This window comes from Sylvia atricapilla, chromosome 24 (genome assembly GCF_009819655.1).
Source record: "Sylvia atricapilla isolate bSylAtr1 chromosome 24, bSylAtr1.pri, whole genome shotgun sequence".
In the NCBI taxonomy this organism is placed as follows: domain Eukaryota; kingdom Metazoa; phylum Chordata; class Aves; order Passeriformes; family Sylviidae; genus Sylvia; species Sylvia atricapilla.
In genome coordinates, this window is record NC_089163.1 from 1,800,086 (window position 1) to 1,817,567 (window position 17,482).

General features: G+C 47.0%; 2 protein-coding genes across 2 annotated transcripts; both read right to left on the bottom strand.

Moving 5' to 3' along the window:
• Positions 1 to 861: 861 nt before the first annotated feature.
• On the bottom strand, positions 862 to 5,786 carry LOC136371195 (zinc finger and BTB domain-containing protein 8A-like). The gene is made up of 3 exons (XM_066335103.1): positions 4,462 to 5,786; positions 2,987 to 3,156; positions 862 to 2,033 (listed from the first exon to the last, which is right to left on the bottom strand). Exons 1-3 carry the CDS (start codon positions 5,423 to 5,425, stop codon positions 1,698 to 1,700), a joined length of 1,470 nt encoding a protein of 489 aa, XP_066191200.1. The 5' UTR covers positions 5,426 to 5,786; the 3' UTR covers positions 862 to 1,697.
• Positions 5,787 to 8,648: 2,862 nt separating this feature from the next.
• LOC136371381 (zinc finger and BTB domain-containing protein 8A-like) lies at positions 8,649 to 13,724 on the bottom strand. Its single transcript, XM_066335468.1, has 3 exons — positions 12,660 to 13,724; positions 11,929 to 12,098; positions 8,649 to 11,537 (listed from the first exon to the last, which is right to left on the bottom strand). The coding sequence occupies exons 1-3, from the start codon at positions 13,597 to 13,599 to the stop codon at positions 11,202 to 11,204; spliced, it is 1,446 nt and encodes a 481-aa protein (XP_066191565.1). The 5' UTR covers positions 13,600 to 13,724; the 3' UTR covers positions 8,649 to 11,201.
• Positions 13,725 to 17,482: the final 3,758 nt, after the last annotated feature.

Sequence of the window (17,482 nt, forward strand, 5' to 3'; positions counted from 1 at the left end):
ATTTATTAAGTACTTACTATAAAACAGGCCTTAAATTCACCTTGTTCCATTTACACAGCTGTGGCAGTGGCAGGTCTCAGCTCACACTGCTGCTCTCCCAGGGCTTTACAGGAGAGCTGAAAGTGAGTAATTAAAAAACACCCTTGGACTACAAACCCTTCTGGGGGTGCCAGATGATCCTGTTGATGTAGGAAGTTTAAAGACTCTGGAAAAGACCTGCACTGGTGATTTAGCAAATGTACAAATCTCAAGGAGAAGTGAAAAAGGCTGGAGATTGGGAGAGCATTAGGGAGTTATTACAGAAGCTTGCCCCGTTCTCACTTTTGCCGCGTTTAATGGCAGCTGTTGGAGGCAGAGCCTGGATGTGGATCAATATGGCTGTTCTCAAATTCTCTGTGGGGAATTTCTGCTTTCCTGGCAGGAGCCTCAGACTACAGATGCTGCTAACGGGAAAGGAAGCACAGCATCAAATGAGACATGAGACCAAACAGTGGCTCTTTATCAGGAGTACCCACTGGGAATGCCATTCTCTGCTCTCAGGCAGAAGGTTTCTTCTATGCACTCCTTGAGCTTTTCTTTTTTTAATCATTTAATACCGAGCATTTTTAGTTTCTCTATCAAGTGCAGCTTCTCTGATCCTCTGAATGGGGGAATAAATATTACTAAAAAATGCTTAAGAGACTTCAGAATTACAAAGGTTGCTTAACCTCTGAGGGAAATAGTGCTTATAAAAATATTTTTATGCTGTCCAGCACCCTAAAGTTATACAAACAGGAGAGCCTTTGTAAAGTAGTTCCATGATCTTAAGTCACAAATGTCCCACTGAAATTCAAGGGACTTGGCCTCTTTATTCCTAGAGTAAGATAGATGGGTTTAAGGGAATCTTATATCAATCATGAGGGAAAAAAACCTGACAAATGTACTTCCAGTGATTGCACTTTTATTTTCTTGGAATCACGTTGGTGTATCTTTCTATAAAATTCACAGTACAAAAAAAAAAAATAAAAGAAAAAAGGCAAATTCATACTATCCAAGTGCACTACAGACTCTACTCTGGCTGTGGGAGTTCCTAAAACATGCTTTTTCTCAACTATAAGAAGCTGTAAGTTCACTGAGAAAACAAAGCTCTGGTAAAAAGGTTCTTCAGCAGGTAGAACTCCACTTGTTTCCTTCACTCCTTTCTTAGGAAAGTCCTGATGTGTTATGTACAAATTGATTACAGTATCAGCCAAAAAAAAAAAAAAAAAAAAAAAGTGGTTTAACATTTCTCAGCTGTTCACCTCAGTTAAGAGTTCTTCCAAAGCAAATCAGCAATATTTGGTTTTTAAAAATCTGTATCTTACGGAACCTTTGTAGAACTGTAAACTGATTCACACTTTGACAACCAGCAGGAGCTCTGAGCATGTCTTTGATGAAATATAAAACAATTCTCCTAAATAGTTTCCAGATAATAAATGAGCAGCTGGACTTTGATGTTCTTTGTGGGTCCCTTCCAAGTCAGGCTATTTTATGATCCTCTCTGGATGACATTTAGAAGCAATTACACTGCTCCGTGCCAGCAAAAACAACTTGTTTTAGTCCAAATGTTGCTTCTCAGAACAGAATTTTAGCAACACTTCGTTTTATTAAAAGTCATAAAGTCAGTAGGACATGAGCCATTTACTCTTGAACACAACAAGGAAAAACACACAAAGGATCTACCGAAGATTTGGCTTCACCTTTTCCTTCACCTCATCCGGAGCATCCTCGTTATTGTGCCGCACAACCAAATCATAAGGCTCCTCCTCTGCTGTCTCTCCATCTGATTTCTCCTCCTCCTCCTCCAAAACCCTTTTGGGACGTTTGTTTGCCGTGGAGGAGCCAGGAGAACGTTCAGGTGCACTGAAATCCTCGGGGATGCTGTCCAGGTTGGCTTCTGCCAAGCATTTGTGGCACAGTCTGTAACGCCGCGTCCCCTGCTGCACCACGCAGCCCGTCAGCTCCGTCACGTGCCGCTTGCACTTCCTGCAGATCAGTTTGCCAGCTTGGTGGATCTGAAAAGGTTGCAAAGTTGAAAAAAAAATTAATTGAAAAGCAGAAAAAAGAAATTTGAAAAATTCGGCTGTCGCCGGACAAGAAGGATGCTCATGTCGCCAGTGTTAGGGCAGAAAAGAAGAAAAAGAAAGTTTCTTTAGGGATCAGGGTTTATTCCTAGAGTAAGATAGATGGGTTTAAGGGAATCTTATATCAATCATGAGGAAAAAAAAAACTGACAAATGTATACTTCCAGTGACTGCACTTTTATTTCCTTGGAATCACGTTGGTGTATTGAAAAGTAGAAAAACTAAATTGAAAAATTCATCTGTCGCCGGACAAGAAGGATGCTCACGTCGCCAGTGTTAGGGCAGAAAAGAAGAAAAAGAAAGTTTATTTGGGGATCAGGGTTTATTCCTAGAGTAAGATAGATGGGTTTAAGGGAATCTTATATCAATCATGAGGAAAAAAAGCTGGCAAAAACCTGTCACCAGAAAAGAAGAAAAAGAAAGTTTATTTGGGGATCAGGGTTGAAATAGTTTTTGGGGTTTGATTAGGGATTGGAGGATGAGGTTGACACCTCTCTGACCCCACTGGTCAAACCAGAAGTCTATCAGTTTGTCCTTCCCTCTGGAAGGAAAGTCTGAATTTACAAAACATCGCTTTTTGTTGATATTACAATGGGTGAGAAAGCTCCAGCTCAGAATGTAAACAGCAGAAGGCTGAAAAATCAGAGCCACATTCAGCCTTTGACCATTTCTTTTAAGACAACGAAAATGTGCTAAAAAAATTAAATTTCAAATACAACTTGCCACGTTAAATAATGAATAATTCAAGCTGATGCTCTGCTTTCTGGGATGAATTTGGAGATACCCACACAGCGAATTGCTTCACAACGAGCAGCACCTCTGAGCAAACCTTTGATGAAACACAAACCAATCCTCCTAACCCCTTGGGAGAGGAGTTTCCCTACCGTTTGGAAGTGGTTGCGGAGGTGCTCCAGGCGGGTGAACCTCTTCCCGCAGGCGTCGCAGGGGTACGGCCGCTCCCCGGTGTGACACCGCAGGTGGCGCTTCAGGTCCGCCCGCCGCTTCACCGTGTGCGTGCAGAACGGGCACTTGAAACGCATCCGGGGCAGGTCACCTGGCAGGGACACGGCACACAGCTCAGCTCTGTTCACTGCACACACCCCTCGGTTTTCAGCTTAAAACATCTGACAGCTCGGGTTGTCTTTAAATAGGAAAAATTCCCAGTGTTTGCGGTATTTGGATGCTTATATATAAGGATGTGTTATGTTATATGTAAGTATGTAATGAGGCATAAAATACAGGCTTTAGGGGATGTAGGTTTGTTAAATTTATAGATCTTTCTATATATCTATGTATCTATAGATATATCTGTATCTTCCTCACCTGGCATCTTTATTCTTATTTATTAAATAAGAATATATATGTACACACAGATAGATATAGATATCTGTATCTTCCCCATCTTGCATTTTTATTCGTATTTATTAAATAAAAATATTTTTATATATACAGATATATATATCTGTATATATCTGTACCTTCCCCACCTTGCATTTTTATTATTTAATAAATAAGAATATTCATATATATACAGATATATAGATATATATATATGTATCTATCTGCATCTTCCCCACCTTGCATTTTTATTCTTATTTAATAAATAATATTTATATATATATATATATATACATATCTGTATCTCCCCCAGCTTGTGTTTTTATTCTTATTTAACATGTTAATTGACCACTCGATAGTGTTTTGTAACTGACAACATTTTTGGCTATAAAGGTGATCATAAATATGCAGCTGTTTATATATAGCCAGCATATCTGACTCTTCCACCAGCTAATGGTTCATAGTTTTGACATTTACAATCTCTGTGTGATATATGATAATGTCTTTAGTCTGTGCATTTATGATCTACAGATGTGTTCATTTCCAAAGGAATGCACAAGGGAATAAACCTGTCAGTTTGTTCCACCCTCTCAGGCAGCTCATGGCTGAAGTTTGGGCTGGTTGGACCCCAAAATGCAACATCCCAGGACCTCTCATGTCCTGGCAATCCCACCAGGATTGGGCTGTGGTTCAACACCTCTGTTAATGTCAGGTATTGGAGAAACTCAGTCCTTCAAAAGTCAAAGACAGCCTTTAAAGGCTTCATTCAACGCCACTTGGGCCCAAATAATCAGGCATGTTTTGGCTGAACTTTACAGAATACCTGGATCGGTCCCATTCCAATTCCCATGCCCTGTTCTGGCTCCAAAACCTTAATGTTAGCCATAAAATTGAGTAGATAAAATCACCTATATAATTCCAGGCACTTTTTTGGTTTCCATGCAGCAATACAAACTCCTTCCGAAGCATCACCTGAATTCTCCTAAATAAACCCAAACTTTTCCAAGTGGCTTCTATTTACCTTCATTCCAGCTACTCATTACCCCTAAAATTGTGGGCATCGAGGTGTACAGTTCTTCTGCCTTTAACTCCATGAACTCAGGATTTCTAGAAAGTTCTTGTTCTAGCTGCGTAACCGACCACCTCTTGCGCACAGCCTCTGCCCCGGCATGAAATCCAAAATCATCCTGATCCACGTCGTTCTCAGCATCGAACTCTGCCTCGGAACCGGCGTCCTCTCCCCCGCGGGCGATGTGAGCGGGATCCGAGGCTCCGGCTCGCTCCGCCCTGTCCGATTTACACCCTCCCGACTCCCGGCTCTGAGACAGCCCCAGGTGCCTGCGGCGCTTCCTCGTGGAGGAGCTCTGTTTCCTGCCTCTTTTGGACAGCTGGGTCTCCGCCCGCTGCAGGATCACCTGTGACGACAGGTAGCTGCTGTAACTGCTCCACGAGTTCTCATTCCCGTTGGGTTTTTCATCCGGGATGGAGTAGGAACGCCGGGGGTTGCTCTTTGCTTTCCTTCTGGAGCGATAAAGAGCCGGGCGGGCAGGGGGAGGCTCAGTGCTCGTACTTTTAGCCGAGAGGCTGAGGTAATGATCCTTTTCCTTTTCGTTAATATCCAGTGAGGATTTAATGAAGGTCTTGCAGACATTGAGGATATCTGTCATCTGCAAATAGCTGGCGGCCGACATGACTTCGATGACATTCTGACCCGTCAAAGACAATATCCCTGAATACACAAAGTCCAGGATAACCATGAACGTCTCTGGAGAGAAGACCTCAAACGTGGCTATCGTTGGCTGACTCGTCTCCTTCGAGCTCTGCGAAAGGAGCATTTTGAAGTAGCCGCTGCTGGCGAACAGCACATTGCGATGGGCTTTGAAGACCTTGCCCTCCACCAGGATGTTGCAGTCACAGAACAAGTCCTGCTTCCGCTGCTCGTTCAGCTGCTCCAGGAGGTGAGACTGGTGGGAAGAAATCTCCATTCCAGGCGGGGAGTACGAGGAAGGTTTGCTGTAAAGGGAAAAATATAATCATGACAATCTAAATCAATGATGCTGAATACAAATTTAAAAAGACGAGCTCTCCTTTTAAAAAGCGCTATCACGTTGCCAGTCTATCTCCAATCTCCCTGCCACTGCTACTCTGCATAACAAGAGAGAAGAAACTTAACTCCAAAAGAGGTGAGAAGATGTCCCAGCGGGATCGCTCCGTATCCCAAAAGAACCGAAATTATGTCGACCAACCCATGATGGTTCTCAGACTCCGCAAGAGAACTTGGCCCTCCCGCCGTGGGCAGAGCCGCGGCTGACGCGGGTCCGCGGTGGGCGCAGCCTCTGCCCCGGCGCATCGCGGCCGCTCGAATGCGGCGGCAGCGCCCCGGGGCCGCCGCCCTCCCGGCCCGGGCTCCCCGGCATTGGCCGCGGCCGCCGTCACTCACCGGCCCGCCGGGCCGAATTGGCCGCCCGGTTCCCGGGACGCCCGACGGCATCGGAGCCGCTCCGCCGGCTCGGAGATGCCTCCCGGTCCCGTTCCAGCTCCCGTTCCCTCCGCGGGGAGACCGCAGCGCCCGCCAGCCCTGGCTGGCTCCGCGCTGCCCTCCGCCCGCACCGACCGCCCCGGGCCGGGCGTGCCGCCCGCAGCCGCCCGCGGGAACGGAGCCGCGGCTGCCGCTCCTCCGGAGCCCCCCGTGTCCCCGCCCGGTGCCCGACGCCCGCGGTTACCCCGGCCCGTGCCGCTCCCGTCCCGCCGCCCGCCGCCCCCTCCTCCGGCAGCGCCCCCGCCGCCGCCGCCCGCCCCGCGCAGCCCCTTTGTGTCCGCGCCCGGGGCTGCAAATGGCGCCCGCCGGGGACGCGGCACCGAACGGCCCCGAGCGGCTCCGGGCGGCCCGAGGCGCCCGCGGCCACCGCCGAGCCCCGCGCCCTCCTCGCCGCCTCCCGCTCGCAGCCGCCGCCACAGCCCCGACGCCCGCCCGGTCCTTCCCATCAGCGCGGAGCAGAACGGCCACTCACCGGCGGGGAGCTGCGGGCGGCTGCCGCCGAGCCGGGGGGAGCGGGCGGTGGCTGCGGGATCCCCGGCCCCGCCTCGGGGCTCGCCGTGCCTGGAGGCGACGCGCCGCTGCTCCCGCAGCCCCGAGCCCTGCGAGCCCGAACCGGGAGAGAAACAAAAGGTATTTGCTGACGTGGGCGTTGGACAGAGACGCCCGAGGGCTGGGGACACAATTAAAGGGGCAACGCACCGATTGCAGCCGCAGCCCAGCGCCTGCCTCGGCCCCAGCGCCCCGCGGCCGCCGCCGCTCGCCGCTTCCCACACCCACATGCTGCCCCGAGCCCGCTGCCCTGCTCACACCGGGCTTTGTTGGTGCTACCTTTGTGTGTGTGCGGAGGGAAAGCGCCACCTGAACGGTGACCGGCAGAGATCCGGAGCTCCGCGGTGTAGCATTAATGATATTAACTCGATAGAGCAGCATTTTTATAACGGGATTTTTTTTCCTGTATTCAAACAATGAGGATAATCCCAAAGCAAAGCGTTGCACGTAGGAGTGCAATACACAGATTGTCCTGTTTTTCCCTTCTGAGTGGAAATGGAATCAGGACGCCTGGTAGAAGACAAGACACTTTCAAATTCGTGCCTGTTAGATGAGATTCTTTCAGTCTTATTCCTCGAGGTCATGGGATGGTTTTGAGAAGGAAGCTCTGCAGTCATCGGTACAGTCCCCTCCTCAGAGCAGGCTGCAAGAACCTGGCCACGAACAATTCCCATTTCCACAGTCAAGCCTCGGGTGAGATCTTCAATAGCGTTTAATTTATTCCAGCAGCTGAGCCAAGGGAAGGTTCTTTCCAGCTACTCCTCCCCATTTTCCTTACAAAATCTCTTGTTCTGTGTTCTTGCTCTGTTTAAAATTCTTGATGCACCGAATAAGCCTCCTCTTTGCATTTCATGAGTTAAATAGGATGAAAGGTTACGCCTCCAATGTAGAAAGGTTTTAAGTTAAACAGTATAGAAAATATTTAACTAAATGCTATTATAAGCTTTTCTTAGTAGCCTATCAACTTATACCCATCACTCAACAGACAGTGTTGGCACAGATTTGTACCTAATGGGAAAATTCTACAGGCAAGGGCTGGAGGGTTAGAACATCCTTTTCTTCAAAACTCAATCTTTTGGACAGAATTTGAGATAATTTTTTTCCTTCTATTTAATTTTTGTACTTGTTGCCTCCAACCCACAGTAAATAAAATATAAAAAAGGTAGACATTGGCATGGCTCTGTGATGGGATAACACTGACAGTGACCAGATGCTTCAGGGAAGAAATGTATATTCCATCATTTTATATCCAACAGACTGTTTTGTGGTTTTTCTCCTTCAAGTTATCATTGAAAGCTTCAGATGGAGCCCAAAATCCTGGAGGATGGAACATTCTGCAGAGCCAGGAGTAAGGGAAGGATACCTTTAGCAGAGTCAGCCCTCTGTGAGATCTCTGAGCTTTCAGGTATTTTCAAAGCCACCCTAAATCAATATGTTTGCTTTTTTTTCTTATGTCAATTCTTTAGAACTGGAATAGAATCCAAATTACAAAAGGTTGGAAAGGGAGATTCATTCTGAAGTCAGTTTTTTGAGGTCTTTTTTTGTTGTTGTTTAAGAGGGTCTACCCAACTATCTAATCTTTAAAATAAGGACAAAGTGACTTTTTTTTGGATAGTAAATAAGGATGTTTAGGTAATTTAATGGCAAACAAACAAACAAACAAACAAACAAAAAAAAAAAAAAAAAAGGAAATTATGTAAAAGAACTAATCAAGCATCACCCAAGTCATAGGTTTTTTTGGGGCAGAGAGAATTCTGTAAGAAACACCTGAAAAGGGGGAAAGGGATTTTTTAAATTGGGTATTTCAGCCTTTAAAAGGATGGGAAGATATTGTCAGAAAATAAGGACAGTTAAAAGGTGAGACATTAATCAGAGGATGATGAACTTTGTCTTCACTCTTGACTGTGGTTTTGTGAACACAAAGTAAACACAAACCAAGCAAAAATAATCACAGAATTCTTGGAAAAGACCTTTAGGATCAAGTCCAGCTCTAAACCTTGTCCCAAAGAGACATAAAGATGAAAGAAATACAAGGAAATAAATAAATTCAGTGGGAACACCCCTATGTGGTCCTCACAGAAATATGAAGAAGACAATCAGAGGCAATGGAAAGAGACAAAAAGAAAACAAATACTTCCATTTAGAGGGAAAAAAACCCCAAAAAACCAAGGAAAATACGTGACTGTAAAATGAAGGACGTGGAAAACAGAAGGCACTTAACATTTATCTTGTCTTGCAATACAAAAATAAGGAATGAACAACCAAAATTAAGGCAACAAATGTAAAAATGGCAACTTTTAGAAAACAGAAAAACCATCTTTGACCTGTGGGAATGGCAGCTTTGAGCTAAACCTCCAAGCTTTAGAAGAAACATTAAAAATTACTACAGATACCTAGTTATGCTACTGAGAAAAACAACATATAAATCCAGAAAAAAAAAAAAAAAAGCCCTTATTTGCCCATCAAATCAACAATTAATCTGCCTGTGTTTAAAAAGCAAAAGTCTTCCTGTGGATGGATTGTTCCATTTGCCCATTTCGAGCCACTTCAGATCTCGTTGTGAAGCATCTGGTCCTCAGTATTGTTAGATTTATGATCTCTAATTAAATTGAGTATTGATCCCAAAATCCCTTTGCTTCTGAAGACACCCCCACTATTAAGAAACACTTAATTTTCTGACCTTTGCAGTTGGCAATTAAAGATTTCAGGCCTGGAGAGAACACTTTATTTTCCCCTCCCCTTCCTCCATCCCCAAACACACCCAGACCAGTTCCAGCCACTCATTATCCTGGGACAGCAGGCACTGATACCTGGGATTTATTGTCAAACTGTTTAATGAAAAGAGAAACATCTATGAACTTTGAGCCAAGTTATTCCATATTCTTTCAAATATTTCTTGTTCTGTGTATTTGATTTAGTCCAGGTTGCTCAGGAATATTTCTTAGCCATTTAACAACAGGCATTTTAGGAGTTTAAAAGCTCCAAGAAATTAAATGTCTGTTTTCACATCGAGTCCATTTTTGGGCTGCTGACCAAGTGTCCCATCAAATCGAGTGTAAGTCTTGTTTAAGATGTTTTCATCTGTGTCATCACAAAGATTTTTAAGTCACCCCCCCCTAAATCTAAACCAGTAAATTATAATTTTTGCAGGAACAATAAAACACCATTTCTTGTGTCCTTGGGATGCTTCCCATGGAGAGGAGGATGCTTAATGTTTACACTGAATTTAGCATCAAGTTCTCAAGTTGTCATTTGTTTGTCAAGTTGGTCACCTGCAGCCTGGAATGAAAATGCTGCACTCTCTGGTCATGATGATACAAGAAAGTTATACAGTTTTTACACAACTAAAAATAAAATAGTGACTTTTTAGCTGTCCCTGGGAAAGATTATATAGTATATATATATGTATATGGGATTGTTGTGTAAGAAACCCCGGGGTTCAGCCAAACATGCTTACAAAGCTGTAAAAAAGAAAAAAAATATATATAATTTTCTAAGTCTACAGCCACTGAGTCCCATGATCCCAAGAATTAGAATAACACTCCAGTCTGTCCAAGGAATGCAGAGCAATAGGACCCCAGGAGCATCTCCTGCTCCTCTCCTGCTGACTGGGTAAGAGAAACTCACTAAGCAACAAAACTGAGCAGCTTCTTTTGTTAGAGAAGCAGAATTTCTTCATCATTACTGATCTCTGTAGCCTGATTGTAGGTGAAATCACACAAATACAGTGTCTAGAACTTCCAGTACATCTTGGTCTCGCTGGTACAGACTGGAAAAGGTGCACAGAATTCAATATCCTGAGCTGGAGGGGACCACAAGGATCATCCAAGTCCAACTCCTGGCCCTGCACCTCAACAATCCCACCATGTCTGGGCACTTTGGAGAGGTTTCAAAATATTTAAAAAAAGAGTATTTTAATAATGCTAACTGAAACAGCCCAGTCTGAGATCCTAATTTTGAGACTAAAAGATCTACTGGCATCAATTAATGATCCAAATTTTTAATTAGTTTGTCTCTGATGTGTTAAGCATTTTTGTGCTCATTTTCTTTTAAAGAAATAGGTCTTGAATGTATGATCTACTAATGATTCAACTCATCCGAATAAATTTTACAGAAGTCCTTTTCCAGACAAAAGTGCCAAAACATTTTAAATGCTCTTTCTTAATTAGCTGCCTTTTTCCTTATCATAACATGAAGATTTTATGAAATTTCATGGAAGATTCTCTAAACTTCTGAACACTCAAGAGAGGTTGTCTGGTGTGGGGGGTCTTTACACTTTGTTTATCACTCAATGATATAAACCCCACCTCTCTACAAGTGTAAAAAACGGGCAATTTACAATAATCCGCAACTAAACAAAAAGTATTTAGACCTCACTCCCTTGCAAGAGGCTTTGAGACGTGCCCCATTGCCTGCTATAAAACTTATCCACGTAATACTGCAGTTTCCTTGTTTATCCACAATTTCAGGATGGATCCTTTTCAACAAAACAACGCACGGGGGGGATTCTGCTAACAAACCAGCATGGCCTCAATGACGTGTCCATAAACACATGCAAGTCTGGACCTGTTCAACCACGTGTGTCTCTGTAGGATCACCACCAGCTGGCAGAGGGCATTTGCTTCCCAGTACATTCTCCCTCTTCCGTGGGATTCCCAATCCTCGCCTTCCAACTACCTAATATTGGGTTTCACTTCCTTCTCCTCCGCTTCATCCTCGCTGTCATCCACTTGCTGGATGACCAAGTCGGTCGAGCCGTCCTCCACAATCTCCACGTCGGACCTGTTGTCCTCCCCGCCGTAGTGCCACCTGGAATCCTTGTCCCCATCCTGGGGGAACTCCAGAGGCGCCTCAGCCTCCAAGTCAATGCGGATACTGTCAATGCCAGCCTCGGCCAGGCACTCGTTGCACAGTCTGTAGCGCCGCGTCCCCTCCTGCACCACTTGTCCCGTCAGCTCCGTCACGTGGCGCTTGCACTTCCTGCAGATGGGTTTGCACGCCTGGTGGATCTGGGGAAATCAGAAGGGATGGGTTTGTAAACCATCCACCAAGAGGGGTTTTTTTTTGGGAGGTGACAAAAAAAACAAAGCAGCATCGAATGGCAGCGATGCCTCGATTTGAGAAACGTCAAATGCTGAACTGCACCAGCCCAGGCATGGTAATTGCCCACTGGAGCTCTCACAGGCTGCAGAAAGAACCTCTGCAAGCCATCAATTACCCAACAAATTCCTCCCTTTTCCTGCAAATTATCCTTCAGTTTGACTGTGACCAAACCCAATTAATTTTCTATTCCCCTCTCCTTTACAGGAGTCATTAGATCAACCAGATACACTCACACTGTGTTTAATTAGCCAGATTTACACGTTAAATAAATCATGCCGTTGCTAAAAATATACTCACGGTTCGAAAATGGCTGCTGAGGTGATCCAGCCTGCTGAATCTCTTCCCACACGCCTCGCAGGGGTACGGCCGCTCTCCCGTGTGACAGCGAAGGTGACGCTTGAGGTCGGCTTTTCTCTTCACCACGTGGCTGCAGAATGGACACTTGAACCTCATCCTGGCCAGGTCATCTGTCAGAAAATAATGGGATTGAAAAAAAAAAAGAAATTGAAGTCGTGTCATGGAACGCTCTAGGAAAAAGTGTTTTATGAGAAGAACAGCATGTCAGTTTTGTTAAAACGGTATTCACGGGTTGTTTCAAGCACAAAGATTTTGTGTTTTCCTGTAGATTACATGGGAATACAACAAAGGACTATTAGCTGTATTAACACAGTCCTGGCAAAGCCAGCTTGGACAGGGCTTGGAGCAACCTGGGATGGTGGGAGGCGTCCCTGCCCATGGCAGGGAGTGGAGCAAAATGAGCTTAAAGGTCCTTTCCCACCCAAACCATTCTGTGATTTCATGAAAATGAGCTTAAAAATATCCCAACTTACATTTATTTTTTAAATTTAATACCCCAGGTACTTCAAGAACTCAAAATCATTTAAAAATCAAGAGTTAAACTTCCCAAACATCCATTTCTGGACGACACATCTGTCTTTTTGGCAGCTGTGCTTTACTCTTGACCAAGACCTATTTTCTCAGGAGGATTCACAGGTATGTGTGTCCCTTCAGCACTAAACCCCACTCACCTTCAGCCCAGTTCCCCATGACTCCCAGGATGGAGGGCATGCTCCCGTACTGCTCCTCAGCTTTGGAGGACTTGGATTTACTGGAGGAGCGGGGTGACTCGTGCTCCTGCTGTGACACTGCCAAGCCCCTGGGCATCACCTCAGCCCCTTGGCTGAACTGGAAGCCCACGTGAGGAGCTTCGACCTCCGTGTCGATGTGAACTTGCTCCTCGGCCGGCGCAGTGTGGCCGGCAGGCTCGGCAGCCCTGTCCTCCAGCTTGCTTGATTTATAGTGGGGGATGTCAGAAGGCTGCTGCAGCCCCAGGTGCCGGGATTTCTTGATGGAATCCTGCCTCTGCTCGTGTTTGGACAGCTGCTGCTGGGCATTTCTTTGAGAGGTGGGGTAATAGTTGAAATTGCTCCAAGTGTTCCCGCCCATCATACAAGTCCCAGGGTCTGGGCTCGAGTGGGAATGCGGGGGGCTGCTCTCTGCCCTCCAGCCTCCGCTGTACACACAGGATCGGTCCACGCCGTTGGAACTCACATCTTTGTCTGACAGGCTGAAGTAGCGATCCTTCTCCTTCTCACTGATGTCCAGCGACGACTTTATGAAGGTTTTACACACGCTGATCACATCGGTCATCTGCAGGTAGCTGGCGGCCGACATCACTTCGATGACATTCTGACCAGTGAGGGACAGTTTCCCCGAATACACAAAATCTAGGATGACTGTGAAGGTGTCAGGAGAAAAGGCCTGGAAAGTGGCTGTGGTGGACTGACTCGTCTCCTTCGAGCTCTGCGAAAGGAGCATTTTGAAGTAGCCGCTGCTGGCGAACAGCACATTGCGATGGGCTTTGAAGACCTTGCCCTCCACCAGGATGTTGCAGTCACAGAACAAGTCCTGCCTGCGCTGCTCATTTAGTTGCTGCAAGAGGTGAAACTGGTGGGAAGAAATCTCCATCCCAGAAAAGGTGAAATGAAACGTTGCTCTAAAAAAAAACCAAGAAAATTGTTACACTCTTGACTTCGATGCCGTGTAACTCAGCCAAAGATGTCAGACTCAATTTTACGGCTACCTTTACAAAGAATCTCATTTCTTTAAATCTAGAAATACATTTAAACCACGATATGCTCAACCACAGATTCATTTTCCAACAGGATGAACAAAGCCAAGACCACGTTATTTGGCAGGGACGGCTGTGCTACAGCCGGGAGTATCTCCATCCCCAGGCTGCGGGGCTGGACTCGTGCCGCCCGCTGGAGCTGCGCAGCCTTCGGGCAGCTCCAGGAAGACGAGGAGCCAACAGCAGCTGCGGCTGCGAGCGCGGCCATGCCTCGAACCGGCGATTCCGCCTCTCCCCGCTCCGCCCGGGCTCCGGCCCCGCCGCCGAAGGCTCCGGGAGCGAGGCTCAGCGGCAGCGCCCCGGCCCCCCCGGCATCGGCCGCGGCCGCCGCCACTCACCGGCCCGCCCGGTTCCCGGCAGCCCGGGACGCCCGACGGCATCGGAGTCGCCTCCCGGTCCCGTTCCAGCTCCCGTTCCCTCCGCGGGGAGACCGCAGCGCCCGCCAGCCCCGGCCGGCTGCGCGCTGCCCTCCGCCCGCACCGACCGCCCCGGGCCGGGCGTGCCGCCCGCAGCCGCCCGCGGGAACGGAGCCGCGGCTGCCGCTCCTCCGGAGCCCCCGTGTCCCCGCCCGGTGCCCGGTGCCCGGCGCCCGGTGCCGCTCCCGTCCCGCCGCCCGCCGCCCCCTCCTCCGGCAGCGCCCCCGCCGCCGCCGCCCGCCCCGCGCAGCCCCTTTGTGTCCGCGCCCGGGGCTGCAAATGGCGCCCGCCGGGGACGCGGCACCGAACGGCCCCGAGCGGCTCCGGGCGGCCCGAGGCGCCCGCGGCCACCGCCGAGCCCCGCGCCCTCCTCGCCGCCTCTCGCAAACCGGGCTGGCTCCGGGCGGCCCCTTCCGCCCTAAACCCAGCGCCCGGCCCGGCCTACCGGAGCCGCCACTCACCGGCGGGGAGCTGCGGGCGGCTGCCGCCGAGCCGGGGGGAGCGGGCGGTGGCTGCGGGATCCCCGGCCCCGCCTCGGGGCTCGCCGTGCCTGGAGGCGACGCGCCGCTGCTCCCGCAGCCCCGAGCCCTGCGAGCCCGAACCGGGAGAGAAACAAAAGGTATTTGCTGACGTGGGCGTTGGACAGAGACGCCCGAGGGCTGGGGACACAATTAAAGGGGCAACGCACCGATTGCAGCCGCAGCCCAGCGCCTGCCTCGGCCCCAGCGCCCCGCGGCCGCCGCCGCTCGCCGCTTCCCACACCCACATGCTGCCCGGGAGGGGATGCGATGCCCTAGATGCCTCCTTTTCACACCTTTATCTATAGCAGGGGCCTCGATGACCCAAATCCTTCTCCTTTCTCTTGCAGCATCCTCCAAAGGAGATGTGACATCTTCTTTTCTCTGTTGGTATCTGTTATCTTCTGAAGAAAGCATGGCTGAAAGCGAAACCTGAACCTCTCACCTTCTCTCCCTCGAAGTTTAGTCGCTTTCTCCTTCCTCTTCTTACCACCAGGGTCTTTTCTGTGATTTTGACGCCCCAGTTATTTTTCATAAATATTTATTTTCCCATGGAAGCCATTCTTCCTTAACCGAGCCCTTTGTGGCATTTTTGGCCTTCCCTTCTCTTACTTCAGGCATTCCACCTTGAAACAATTTATCTTTCTTTCCCCAGTGTAGCAAAATTGACTAAAGACTTTATCTAGAAAATAACAATCCAAAGACTCTTTCCTTTGATCCTTAGAACCATTCTCCCACTAATTCATATACATTTATTCATCTCCAATTTATATCACTCATATTTTGTATACATAGATGTATGTATAATAATTTTTTTTCAGCTTAATTCCCCCTTTTACATAAACTTCCTTAGTTTTGTAGATTCTCCTTTCCAACCCAGGCCATGCTCTTAAAATCTTCATGAGACCCACTCTGCTTCTGTGAGATTCTGCTCAAAATTAATAATTCTTGAACATGAAACCACTGGAATTCACACCAGCTTCTCACAGCTCTTACCACTGAGAAATAAAGAATACAACCAACTAAACAGACTGTTTAATATATAAACCAGAACACTTATTTTTAATATTAGATTTTAATATACCTTGAACTTATCAATTTCACGTTTCTTTTGGCCTGTCAAGCCATTTAACTACCTCCTCTTTTTATTTAACATGGAATTACAGATCCAAGGATGGTCTGGGCTGGAAAGGCCCTTGAGGACCATGGGCAGGGATACCTTGTTGCTTGACATTCTACATATTTCTTTCCACATTTCTACCCAAATTATTTCATCAGCTGAAAGCTTCCCTTGGAGAAGAATTATCTGGAGGTATTTGCTCTGTTTGACTTGCCTGGGTGGTGCTTTCACTTGTCTGTCAGTGGGGTTTTGTATCAATGTCAACAGGAGCTGGAGGGTTCTCCTTCCGCCAGGAACAGGCAAGAGAATTTAAAAAATATGGGGGGAAATTTCAGTGTTATCTGGAGTAGCTTAATTAGAATTTTTAACGATGCTCCGAGTGCTTTCCTCAGAGCACTTCCTGCTCCCTGCTCTGTGCTCTGGGTCCAGAAACAACCACAGAACAAACTTTGGTTTTCTCCTCCACGGAGCTGATTTCATCCTGTTGTGCACAGGATGATAAACATCCCAAACGATCTCAGACATGCAGAGAGATTTTTGGTTTGCGTTTCTAAATTTTAGAGCCAATTTCGGCTGAGAAAGTTCCTCTTGAGATGCTGTTTGGAGAGTTTATCCAGAGGGAATGTGCTTGGCAGCTGTGTGAAGGAGGTGAAGGAGCTGCTCCTCACAGCCCGAGTGTGAAGAGTCTGCTCTTCAGAGAACAACCGCGCTAAAAAAAATTGACATTTTTCTTGCTCCTAGAAAAATTAAAGCACATTTCTCCTTGAGTTTGGTAACCAAATAGGATTAACAGTAAAAATATATACTAGTATAGTGTATTATATTATAATATTTTAATTAACAGTGGCATCAGTTAAAAGATTTCAGTTTTCCTCAGCATAAATGTTCCTCAGGAATCACAGCCTTCAGTGATGGTGCATTTTCTAACTTTAATTATCCAAGGATATTTTTTTACCAAGGAAAACCCCGTGAGCCTATACTAGAACAACTTAAGGAACTGTTCAAAGCCTAGAAATTAATTAGGAATGACATTAGGATTTTCACGTGATCACTGTCAACTTGGATTTGGGTCTTCTTCATTTGCATCATCGTTCTTGTCTCAGCTTTCCCAAGGACCAAACCGGGAGAGTTGAATCTCCCAGGATTGGAGCTCCACCTTCTCGTTCAAACACAAATCCAAATTTCCCAGTCTCTGGGGCACCAGGAGATCGTTTCCTTTTTCAAAAAGAGCAGGAAATCGGGATGTCTTGTCCTAAACCCCCAAATCCAGGGAGGAATCTTCCCTCTGGCAGCAACGTCGGATTTAGGAAAAGTCGGAGACGTGGTGGAACCACAAATCCCAATCCTGTTCTAGGACAATTAAAACCCTTATCTTCACCCGGGAACACCCAAATGTCCCATATTTGCATACAGCTCAAGTTGATGATTTAGGGCAAACAATTCTCCCCAAATCACCAGAGTCTTTGACACCCTCTGATGGCCCTCGACTGCTCTGCTGCTTTCCTCCTCCTTCCCCCACAAAGAATCCTTTTCACCAAGGGTGGAGATAACCACCCTCATCCCCTCTGAGTTCTTCAGCATCTCATATCTTTCATAGGGAGAAAAAAAAATTTAAAATTGTGTACTTGCAGCGAGATTTTTTGTGAAATATTCGATATAATTCCAG

What these genes read in the sequence shown, in the direction of transcription:
- LOC136371381 (XM_066335468.1), bottom strand. Translation starts at nt 13,599, where the DNA reads ATGGAGATTTCTTCCCACCAGTTTCACCTCTTGCAGCAACTAAATGAG. An exon ending in CATGGGGAACTGGGCTGAAG is followed by an intron (nt 12,099 to 12,659) that starts GTGAGTGGGGTT and finishes ATTTTCTGACAG; the next exon opens with ATGACCTGGCCAGGATGAGG. An exon ending in TCAGCAGCCATTTTCGAACC is followed by an intron (nt 11,538 to 11,928) that starts GTGAGTATATTT and finishes TGATTTCCCCAG; the next exon opens with ATCCACCAGGCGTGCAAACC.
- LOC136371195 (XM_066335103.1), bottom strand. Translation starts at nt 5,425, where the DNA reads ATGGAGATTTCTTCCCACCAGTCTCACCTCCTGGAGCAGCTGAACGAG. An exon ending in AATGAGTAGCTGGAATGAAG is followed by an intron (nt 3,157 to 4,461) that starts GTAAATAGAAGC and finishes TGTCCCTGCCAG; the next exon opens with GTGACCTGCCCCGGATGCGT. An exon ending in TCCGCAACCACTTCCAAACG is followed by an intron (nt 2,034 to 2,986) that starts GTAGGGAAACTC and finishes CAACCTTTTCAG; the next exon opens with ATCCACCAAGCTGGCAAACT.